We start from the raw sequence: 12259 nt of genomic DNA, 5'->3' as shown, positions 1-12259 counted from the left end.
AGGGTCACAGCCTCCCTCCCTGTATATCCCAGTGTCACAGCCTCCCTCCCTGTATATCCCAGTGTCACAGCCTCCCTCCCTGTATATCCCAGTGTCACAGTCTCCCTCCCTGTATATCCCAGTTTCACAGTCTCACTCCCTGTATATCCCAGTGTCACACCCTCCCTCCCTGTATATCCCAGTGTCACACATCTCCCTCCATGTATATCCCAGTGTCACACAGCCTCCCCTCCCTGTATATCCCAGTGTCACAGCCTCCCTCCCTGTATATCCCAGTGTCAGTCTCCCTCCCTGTATATCCCAGTGTCAGTCTCCCTCCCTGTATATCCCAGTGTCAGTCTCCCTCCCTGTATATCCCAGAGTCAGTCTCCCTCCCTGTATATCCCAGAGTCACAGCCTCCCCTCACTGTATATCCCAGTGTCACAGCCTCTCGCCCTGCATATCCCCGAGTCACAGCCTCCCTCCCTGTATATCCCAGTGTCACAGCCTCCCCTCCCTGCATATCCGTGTCACAGCCTCCCCTCCCTGTATATCCCTGAGTCAGTCTCCCTCCCTGTAAATCCCAGTGTCACAGCCTCCCTCCCTGTATATCCCAGTGTCACAGCCTCCCCTCCCTGTATATCCCAGTGTCATCCTCCCTCCCTGTATATCCCAGTGTCACACCCTCCCTGTATATCCCTGTGTCACAGCCTCCCTCCCTGTATATCCCAGAGTCACACCCTCCCTCCATGTATATCCCAGTGTCACAGCTTCCCCTCCCTGTATATCCCAGAGTCACAGCCTCCCTCCCTGTATATCCCAGTGTCACAGCCTCCCTCCCTGTATATCCCAGTCACACCCTCCCTCCATGTATATCCGTGTCACAGCCTCCCCTCCCTGTATATCTCAGTGTCACAGCCTCCCCTCACTGTATATCCCAGTGTCACAGCCTCTCTCCCTGTATAGCCCAGTGTCACAGCCTCCCTCCCTGTATATCCCAGTGTCACACATCTCCCTCCATGTATATCCCAGTGTCACAGCCTCCCTCCCTGTATATCCCAGTGTCAGTGTCCCTCCCTGTATATCCCAGTGTCACAGTCTCCCTCCCTGTATATCCCAGAGTCACAGCCTCCCTCCCTGTATTCCCAGTGTCACACCCTCCCTCCGTGTATCCCAGTGTCACAGCCTCCCTCCCTGTATATCCCAGTGTCACAGACTCCCTCCCTGTATATCCCAGTGTCAGTCTCCCTCCCTGTATATCCCAGTGTCACAGTCTCGCTCCCTGTATACCCCAGTTCACACGCTCCCTCCCTGTGTATCCCAGTGTCACAGCCTCCCCTCCATGTATATCCCAGAGTCAGTCTCCCTCCCTGTATATCCCAGTGTCACAGCCTCCCTCCCTGTATATCCCAGTGTCACAGCCTCCCCTCCATGTATATCCCAGTGTCACAGACTGCCTCCCTGTATATCCCAGTGTCAGTCTCCCTCCCTGTATATCCCAGTGTCACAGTCTCCCTCCCTGTATATCCCAGAGTCAGTCTCCCTCCCTGTATATCCCAGTGTCACAGCCTCCCTCCCTGTATATCCCAGTGACACAGCCTCCCCTGCCTTTATATCCCAGAGTCACAGTCTCCCTACCTATATATCCCAGTGACACAGCCTCCCCTCCCTGTATATCCCAGAGTCAGTCTCCCTCCCTGTATATCCCAGTGTAACAGCCTCCCTCCCTGTATATCCCAGTGTCACAGCCTCCCCTCCCTGTATATCCCAGTGTCACCCTCCCTCCCTGTATATCCCAGTGTCACACCCTCCCTCCCTGTATATCCCAGTGTCACAGCCTCCCTCCCTGTATATCCCAGTGTCACACCCTCCCTCCCTGTATATCCCAGTGTCACTCCCTCCCTCCATATCCCAGTGTCACTCCCTCCCTCCCTGTTTATCCCAGAATCACACCCTCCCTGTAAATCCCAGTGTCACAGCCTCCCTCCCTGTATATACCAGAGTCACACCCTCCCTCCCTGTATATCCCAGTGTCACAGCCTCCCTCCCTGTATATCCCAGTGTCACACCCTCCCTCCCTGTATATCCCAGTGTCACTCCCTCCCTCCATATCCCAGTGTCACTCCCTACTCCCTGTATATCCCAGAATCACACCCTCCCTGTATATCCCAGTGTCACAGCCTCCCTCCCTGTATATCCCAGAGTCACACCCTCCCTCCCTGTATATCCCAGAGTCACACCCTCCCTCCCTGTATATCCCAGTGTCACAGCCTCCCCTCCCTGTATATCTAAGTATCATAGCTGCTACCATTCTTACATTTCTCAAGTTTACACTCGTACACAAGCCGTTTCTCTATTCAGTTTTGCTGAAAAGACCATTGCTAGCAGAAACTAAAGTAATTGAATTGAATTCATTGCAGCTGGGACTGAAATATGAAAGATTTATAAGTTTGTCAGGTAGGTAATCAAAAGGACAGTGCGCTGGCACAGGAATGCTGGCCTCCTTGGGAACAAGCAGAGATAGGACACTGATTCCAGCAGTGAGGGGGGGGGGGGGGGGGGGGGGGGGGGGCTGATTATAAACAGAGAAGTTCATTGGCTTAACCACAAGGAGACAGAATTCACTTACTGTCCATCAATTTCAATAAGTGTTCCCAGTACAACCACTCAAATTTACATCATAATTTTAACATTGATATTTTAAAAAAGGATCATGCCATGGCATACAGATTCTCTCAATTTACAGGATGAGGTGTATTAACACATCTAAATTCTAGGTAATAATCTATTGTGGTATTTCAATTTTATGACCGTACATCTTTAGTAACCCAGGACCAAACACCATTAGCTTTCAATTGTTAAACAGCTTAAACTGTACTGCACTAAAAAGGTAACAGCTTCACTTTTAATATTGTCCCACTCCTCTACTTGACACTTGTAAACGGTCTGGTTGTCACAGTATCGTACCGTTAACTCCAAGTTGGCAAAACCAACTCGGAGCTATAAACAGAAAATACTGGACAATCTCAGCAGGTCGGACAGCTCCACAGATGCGAAGGTTTGGAGTCTGGATGATTCTTTGTCAAAGCTTCTTACATTTCTCTATACCAGTACACAAGCTGTTTCTCTATCCAGTTTTGTTGAAAACGTCATTGCGAACAGAAGCTACAGTAATTGAATTCAATGCAGCTGGAACGAAAACATGAAAGGTTTATAGTTTAGTCAGGTAGGTTATCAAAAGTTAGCTCCCTTCTCTCTCCACAGACGATGTCAGACCTGCTGAGATTGTCCAGCATTTTATGTTTCTAATTCCAGCATCCAGTGCAAATTGCTTTTACCAACTCGGAGGCATTGTGCATAATCTGCAGTGATACAGATAAAGTTTTCAACTTCAAACCCCAAGTTCCAGGCAGGAGCAAAAATCCAAGGGTCAACCTTCTTTGCAATAATTTCCACCATTAACAAACCAAATTTTATGGGTAGGTTTTATTGTTTAAATCAGATTTTTTTTTTTCCCCTCAAAATGTTGGGCGATATAATTGTTCAGCTGTGTCAGCCAACATGAATAAGGAACAAAAATGCAGGAAATGACAATGAAATAATGAGAATGATTTACTACGAGTACAGCTCGCAGGCACTTTCTGGCCTATGCCTGGTGGCTTTGAAGGAAAATTGTAGAATTGGATTGATTTGTTTTGTGCCAATTGCTTATCTGAGTTTGGTGCATCTTGTGCCCTATAATTCTTTCCCATTTATTCATTAGATATTTAATTGATAACTTGACATGTGAGTGTTTGAAATTAGTCATTGCTGATGGCCAATAGACTGGTTGGAGCCCAATGGCAACTTTTAGATGTGCAACACTTCTGACCACAATTTCAGACATGATGCCTTTGAAAATTGTGATTTGGACTCTTGCCAGACATTTAATCATGCCAACCGATATCCCACAAAGGAACTCTCCGGTTGAGAACGCAATTGTGATAGCTAGCTGCTGATCTGCCAGGTGTTATATTTTTAGCCTTTAAAGTAGTTTTGAATGCTCAGTTACAAAACATTTCCACAAGTGGACATTGCAGTCCCATTGCTCAATATCGAGGCAAAAGATAGAAAGGTCCAGGGATTCAACAGAGAACCTGGATTTTGGGTCTGCCATGCAATTCTCCTCAACCTCAGTAGGCAGATTGTGGAAATACTATAAGCTCGTTCAACTTAAGCAGATACGTGAACAATATTCAGTGCATCGCAACAACTTAAACCATCATTATTCCCGCCAATTCTTGTGGAGGCGTGACAGGTAAATGAAGTTAAGATACAGATTAGTCATGATGTAATTGAAATGCCGAAACAGGCTTGGAAGCTAAATGGTCAACTGTTGTTCATATTTTTATATTTCCCATGCAGAATAACTAGATCCCCGAATACCGTTCAGGCTTCCTTTAATTGGCAATTGATTTTTCAGACAATTTTGTCCATACAGGCAACCTGCATATTTCTTTAAGGGAGGAAGAATCCATTCGCAGAGAGAAAACTGCATTTGCTTCCATTTAAATTAAAACATTGGCAGCACTTTGACAAATGAACAGTTGTAACTAAACACCATAATGCAGATTAAAATATTTAACATTAAAAGTACCAGCCAAGGTGTTACCAAGTCATACTTTATGTATATTAAATGATCTTTGCTCGAAGAAAAAATGCACTTTCCATGTTCTTTAGAGACAGCTCACTGGGACCATAGTCAGGCATTTTATCTATAACGTAGCTGGTATAAAGTAATTCAAATCAATAATTTAATAGAAGCAAAATACATCACAAGTGAAGTTCATAAAGTCTAATTCCTGTAAGTAAATACAGTTTGAGCTCAGAGTTTAATTGCTGTTTGCAAAGGGTATTTCAATACTGAAAGACACTTAAAACCTTCCCAGTTTCATATGACAAATTGTTGCCTGAGAGAACTCTATTTAAAATTATTTTAACCGTATTAAGTAAAGATGTGGATTTATATATTTTAAAACCTTAGGACATCTCAAAGTGCTGACAGTTAATAAAGCAGTTGCTGAAGTGTAGACACTGGGTGTAATGGGGTGAAACATTGTCACCATTTTGCACACAACAGGCTCTTGCAAACAGAAAATGAAATAAGAAAGCAGCTAATCAGTTCTAAGTGTTGAAGGACCCATGTGTAATGATATGTATAATGTAAGGAGTGTAAAGGGTTAACAAGACGATGTTCATGTATCTCAACACGAGATGGCACCACAGACTAGTCTTACAAAAGGCTGCGTCTCTAGGTATTCGGGAGAAGGTCATGAAGGCTAGTGAGAGGTTGAGCTAGATTGTTAGCTGTACTAAAAAGATATTAGAGATTTATGTAACATAGATTTTATACTATTGTTTTGTTAGCTATTACTTAGTGAAATATACAAACCATTGGAAGTAATGTAAAATAAACTAGCTTTGTTTCAAATACATAGCTTGATGTTCTTTGTCAACACTACGACTTTTAGCCATCTTGGAGAACTATACAAGGATCACCACACCATGTTGCCCAGAACATTAGGGAAAACCCTCCTATTCTTTTTCAAATAGTGCCTTTCAATCTTTAACGCTCATCTGAGAGCAACCAACATATCTGCAGTTATGCTGGTCAGTGCGAGTCCAAGGCCACAATCTGCAGACCATGGGGACAGAAAAGCAAATGGTGATGTTTATATGGGGAAAGGATAAATACCGCCAGTAAAAGAGCTTAGAAAAGAAGTTTGTGAAATATCAAAGGATTATCAGAGAGAAGAGGATTAATTAAACCTGAAATAATCAGTTTATCATTTATTTTAAGCAATGAATGCATCACTTGGTGAACATGTTACTCACCTTGCCAAGAGCGATGGAGCAGGCTGCAAGACCGATGAGGCCACCTTTACGGCTATGAGGATGCTGTGACAGTGCAAATTCCTGGGACAGGATTTGGATCACATGTTTGATTTGCCCAATGTTATTCTGCGCTACAAATTCTCGCACCAACCTGAGAAGAGGACAGAAATCTAGATTACTTAATTGTCTGGAACTGCTGCCATTTTCCCTCAGCTGCCCAATGCCCTCCCTTCCTCAAGGTGTTGGTTTCTCACTAGTATACAGATTTAATCTCAGTTCCAGGTGTCTTCCAGTGCATTTGTCGAGTGATCAAAGAGTCAACTCCAGTGATTTGAGCACAGGATCTGGAACAGCGTTAATTACGTTCCTCCCTCAGACCAACTTTGCTGACACTGTCTCAGCTCATACACAAGTTAAGTTGCTGGTCTCCATGGCCCTGTTCACCAGCGAGAGCCAGTTCAGGGATGGAGAAAATAGCAAATTAGGAGGAAATATAAGCCTTATTAACAAGTATATAAATAAGGCCTTTTACTATTGATTACTCCAAGACCTGACGAACTGTCAGGGACTTTTGACAGCTAATGAGTGAGCAGTCATTTAAATAAACAGATATCCTGTCACCTTCTATATAAAGCACCTGTGTCTTTGCTCATGAAGTCTCAAATTAACTCTGACCCTTCAGGCTCCTGTAAATGTTGTACTTGGGCTATATTAGAGCACTGTTGTGAGAAGTCTTTTGATGAGGCTTTCTAAATTAACTGTACACGTGATGCTCCACCAGATTTCCAATCTAAATGTCCAGGTCATGTTGGCTGTCCACTCAACAACAATAAACAAACTTATTTGGACCCAGTCTGATTTAAGAACAATTCATAGATTAATGATAACGGTTAAGATTAGAAAAAGGTTCAAAAGGGTAGATGCAAGGGCAGCACGATAGCACAGTGGTTAGTACTGCTGCCTCACGGCGCCGAGGTCCCAGGTTCGATCCCGGCTCTGGGTCAATGTCTGTGTGGAGTTTGCACATTCTCCCCGTGTTTGAGTAGGTTTCGCCCCCACAACCCAAAAGATGTGCAGGCTAGGTGGATTGGCCACACTAAATAGCCCCTTAATTGGAAAAAAATTAATTGGGTACACTAAATTTTTAAAAATAGGGTAGATGCAGAGGAGATGCTTCCACTAAGCGCCACACATATAGGTTAGGCAATAATAGAGAATTCAAGAGAAACTTCTTTAACCAGAGATTGTGGAACGTGGAACTCGCTACCACAAAGGGTAGTTTATGAAGTGAATAGCATTTATCAGGAACCGAGGCAAGAATGGACAGTTATGTTGATGGGGTTAGGTGAAGGAGGTTGGAAGGAGACTTGCGGGAAGCACAAACATCCGCATAGGTCAGTTAGGCTGAAAGACCACTCAACATACGAACAGACCAATGTATTTCAGATCCTAAACAGTGAGCACAAGTAGATTAAGACTATGGCAGGAGAGGCATAATAAATGTCACCGAAAAAAGTGTTATCCTGTTCTCACTCTATGCCCCAGGCATGGATGAAACATTGGGTTTAGGGAAGAAATTCCAGAGGATGGGGAGAAGAGCAGTGTATGAGAGGTCAGAATCAAAGGAAAGAAGATTGGTGGAGAGGATTGGGGGGTGTAGTTTGATGGGAGGTTCAAAAGGTGGAACAAGGATTATGAAAATATTTAAACAAATAATTTATTTTAAATTTGTGGTATTGGGAACCACTGTAGGACCGCAAGGACAAGGGATGATGGGGGATATGGGTTTGTTGCAGATTTTTAAAATATTCTTCCATGGGCTGTGGGTGTCGCTGGCAAGGCTGGCATTTGTTGCCATCCCTAATTTCCCTTGTTCTGACTGGGTGCATGGCCATTTAAGCAGACAGTTAAGAGGCAACCACATTGCTGTGGATCACATGTCAGCCAGATCTGGTAAGGCCGGCAGATTTCATGCCCTAAATAAATTGAACTAGACCAGCCACATAAATACTGTGGCTACAAAAGCAGATCAGATGCTCGGAGTCCTGTGGCGAGTAATTCACCTCCTGACTCCCCAAAGCCTGTCCACCACCTCCAAGTCACAAATCACGAGTGTGATGGTTATTCCCCACTCACCTGGATGAGTGCAATTCCAAAAACACTCAAGAAGCTCAACACCATTCAGGACAAAGCAGCCCGCTTGATTGGCATCCCTTCCAAAAACATTCACTCCCTCCACCACCGACACACAGTAGCAGCCATGTGTACCATCTGCAAGATGCACTGCAGGAACTCACCAAGATTCCTCAGGCAGCACCTTCCAAACCCACGCCCATTATCATCTAGAAGGACAAGGGCAATAGATACATGGGAACACCACCACCTGGAAGTTCCACTCAAGTCACTCGCAACCGTGACTTGAAAATATATCGCCGTTCCTTCACTGTCGCTGGAACTCCCTCCCTAATAGCACAGTGGATGTACCTACACCACATGGACTGCAGCGGTTCAAGAAGGCAGCTCACCACCACCTTCTCGGGGGCAATTAGGGGTGAGCAACAAATGCTGGCCTAGCCACATCCCGTAAAAAATGAATATAACAAAGAATATGTTTTTTCCCCCAACAATCAACGATAGCTTCACGGTCAACTAGCTTTTATATTCTAGATTCATTCATTGAATTTAAATTATACCAACTGCCCTGGTGGGATTTGAACTCACATCCCCAGAGCAATAGCCTGGGCCTCTGGATTACTAGTCCAGTGACATTACCACATCACCGTCTCCCTAATTGGACTCTGAGCAACTGAAGTTTGGATCTGCTGACGTTTGAAGAGTAGAAGATGGGAAGCCAATCTGAAGGGCACTGGAATAGTCAGCAGGAGGTGTCAAAAGTAGAGACAAGGGTTCCAGAAGCAGTGGTCTGATATTGGGCAATGCTACAAATTGGAAGTAGGTCAGGAGGTCAAACGATACACTCAGTCACTTAGACCGTTGAGGTTGCTGACAGTTTGGCCTAACCCAGGTGTTGTGGTAAGTTTTTGAAGGAGGCTGAAGATGATGGCTTCAGCCTTTCAAGTATTTAAGTGAAGTAATTTACTAATTATCAAAAACACAGTCTGACAACACAAGCAGTTGTGACGATATGGAAGGCAATGCCGACTGTTTCCAGCGTGCACATGGAAGTTGACCTCATGAGCTAGTCGACTGTAACCAGTGCCTCGATACTGGAGATATTGGACCAGGAGAGGACTCTCACATTGCTGCGCCTATCCTGTCGGTGGATTTGCAGGACTTTGCGGAGGCAACGTTGGTGATATCGCTCCAGGGATTTGAGGTGTTTGCTGTACATTTTCCATGTTTCTGATGCACACAAGAGGGTGGGGATCACGGCTGCTCTGTAAACCATGAGTTTGGTGCTGGATTTGAGGTCTCAGTCTTTGAATACACTGTTCCTCAGCCGTCGGAAGACTGCACTGGCACATTGGAGTTGATGCTCGATTTTATTGTCAATGTCTGCTCACACTGAGAGGAGGCTCCCAAGGTGTGGGAAATGTAGATCTTAATGGTCTTGGGGCAGTTGTGTGTGACAGGAGCGGGCTGTAGCTTGCCCTCTGAATATGCCTACACACAGGCATGGTCTGCATACTGCAGCTCGATGACAGAGGTTTGGGTGGTCGAAGTTCTGACCTGGAAGCATCGGAGGTTGAACAGTTTCCTGCTTGTCCGGTCGGTTAGCTCCACTCCAGCGGGGAGCTTTATGGTGACGGAGTGTTGCAGCGAGGAAGATAGAGAAGAGCGTTGGTGCAACCCTGTTTGACCCCAGTTTGCACACGTATTGGGTCTGTGGGGTTCCATTGGTGAGGATCATGGCTTGCATGCTATCTGACCACAATACAATGTGTGCAACCAAGTGAGGATTTGAGCTGGGCAATGGGAGAGGAAGGTGCAACAGGAAGATGCTGTGGGCGGCCATGTCAAAAGTTGCACAGAAGCTGAGATCACCCAATGAAGAGAATCCTTGAATAATTTCAGGCAAAATAATTGGTTGCTCTCTGAAAAAGGTCTCCATTTGTGGCAGCTATAGATTCCCCAATAGTAACAATCAATTTTGTAATCAAATCACAAACATACTCCACCCAGTGTCATGACAATTCTTCAAGTTAGGCAATGATCTGGGGTGGCACGGTGGCGCGGTGGTTAGCACTGCTGCCTCACAGTACCGTGGACCCGGGTTTGATCCCAGCCTCGGGTCACCGTCGGTGTGGTGTTTGCACAGTCGCCCCGTGTCTGCTCTCTCCCCCCCCCCCCCCCCCCCCCCCCCCCCCCCAACCCAAAGATATGCAGGGTAGGTGGTTTGGCCATGCTAAATTGCCCCCTAATTGGAAACATTTTTTTAAAGTTAGGCAGTGATCGGAAAAGGCAAAGCTGCTTCCTCTGTACCAACTGATCTTGTATGTGCTGGCACACTCAAAAGCACCTTTACTATCAACGCACTCATAGGTACCCTGCCTTTATTTCCTCCGTGTAGAGTTTCCTCCGGATGCTCCCTTTTCCTCCAAAAGTCCAAAAGATGTGCAAGTTAGGTGGATTGGCTATGCTAAATTTGCCCTAGGTACCATTAAAGGGATAGTGTGGGGTTTTGACCTAGGTGGGGTGCTGTTTCAGAGGGCCATTGCAGACTTGATTGGCCAAATGGCCTCCTTCCGCTCTGTCTGGGTTCTATGATTTTGAAAATACAGTCATTTAACTTAGGAAATTCAGTGCTGTCAATGCAGAAAGCGGAGGACACTGTAGAAATATCACGGCAACAGCTCTCTTCTCCATCGTCCCAAGCTCATAAACTTGCTTGGCTACACTCTCACCTATTCAATTGTAATCGAAGTATCTTGAGAATCCCTGTGAACATATGGCATTATGTTGAAGACACGGATGCTACATCTTAAGCTGCTTACACACTGGTTTCGAAAAGGTGAGTTATGGTATGCTGTTCTATGAAACCATTGGCTTGTAAAATTAAGATTTTTTTCTGCCACCCTGTCACCCAAAACTGGTGCTTTAATGAAATAAAATGCACTGGAGACACTCGATTAGTTCCTCACTCACGACCTTAGTCATGGGGGGAGACACAGTGCAGTTCTCCTCACAGGGGAGGGAGAGGAAAAAGGCTCCCCACCTCAAGCAGCACTGGGAGTAGGCATTCTGCTTCATTGGGCTACCACTTTCACTCCCTCAGAGAAGGTGCGATACTTCAACTTGCTTTTATATGGCACCTTTGTAGTGGTAAAATATGCTGAGGCCTTGCACAGGAATGTTACCAGACTCAGTTTGACATCAAGTCACAAAGAGATATCGGAGCACAGGGGACCAACAGCTTGATAAATAGTTGGGTTTTAAGGATGTCTTTAAGGAATACAAGGGAGATATAAAGTGGAGAGCATTATTGAGGGAATTCCAGAAGTGGAGGTCCAGCCAGCTAAAGGCACATTCATCAATAGTGGAGGGAAGGAAACAGAGATGAGGAAGAGGCCAGAATTTGAGAAAGGAAATTAAACAGAATCACTTGACACCTTCACAAATGAAGCAAAACACTGCAGATAGGAGCTATATGTATACAATTACCCAGAGATTTACATTTGTCAGGGACCTATATTCTCTAGACCTATAGGGCTGGTTTAGCTCAGTGGGCTAGACAGCTGGTTTGTAATGCAGAACAAGGTCAGCAGCGCGGGTTCAATTCCTGTACCAGCTGAGAATTCTGAATTCGCCCTGTGTACCCGAACAGGTGCGAAAAGCAACTAGAAGCTTTTCACAGTAACTTCACTGCAGTGTTAATGTAAGTCTACTTGTGACAATAAAAAGATTATTATTATATTCTTCGCCCCAAAGTTATACTAAATAGAGGGGATCCAATTATTTTATATACATTTCCTAAAATTCACATAAAACTATGTGCATCTCAAGAGATGCCATCTCCTCTTCTCCCCAAATTGTCAGGAATGTTAAAAGATATATTGGAAAAATATACATTGTGAAAGCAATTACTTCAAGTTTTCCAGCATAGTACAAAGAAGAAATTCCAGTAAGATCTCCAAATCTAAGCTTAACTTGATTTGCATCAAGTATGATCAATTCACTTATGTAATCTTCAACAATAACCTGAGTCATACTCACCAGAAACATACCTTTCAACCAATGTCCTCCCAGACTCCTCTGTCACCATCTCCGGGTATGCCCTGTCCACCGGCAGGACAGAACCAGATGTGGCAGCACAATGGAATTCAGTCATGAAAGAGTCACTCCGGGACCTAACATTGGCTCAGAATGTCATAAATTCTCAAGATATCAGGTCAAACACAGGCAGAATGATCGGATCATCACCTTGGGTTCAACCAAGGCCAATCA

The 12259-nt window shown here is 45.0% G+C and overlaps 1 protein-coding gene across 4 annotated transcripts in view; it reads right to left on the bottom strand.

Moving 5' to 3' along the window:
• vac14 (vac14 homolog (S. cerevisiae)) overlaps positions 1 to 12259 on the bottom strand; it is a 442569-nt gene that overhangs the window by 372828 nt on the left and 57482 nt on the right. For all 4 annotated transcript variants that reach the window (XR_011949565.1, XM_072518576.1, XM_072518578.1 and 1 more), the window contains exon 3: positions 5855 to 6005. Coding sequence is in view for 3 of the 4 variants with exons in the window: in XM_072518576.1 (XP_072374677.1) it covers positions 5855 to 6005 (151 nt within the window). In the remaining variant the exon portion in view is untranslated. The remainder of the gene's footprint in view (positions 1 to 5854; positions 6006 to 12259) is intronic.

Source organism: Scyliorhinus torazame, chromosome 10 (genome assembly GCF_047496885.1).
Source record: "Scyliorhinus torazame isolate Kashiwa2021f chromosome 10, sScyTor2.1, whole genome shotgun sequence".
Classification (NCBI taxonomy): domain Eukaryota; kingdom Metazoa; phylum Chordata; class Chondrichthyes; order Carcharhiniformes; family Scyliorhinidae; genus Scyliorhinus; species Scyliorhinus torazame.
The sequence above is the reverse complement of the archived record's forward strand: the minus strand, read 5'-3'. Positions and strand labels throughout refer to the sequence as shown.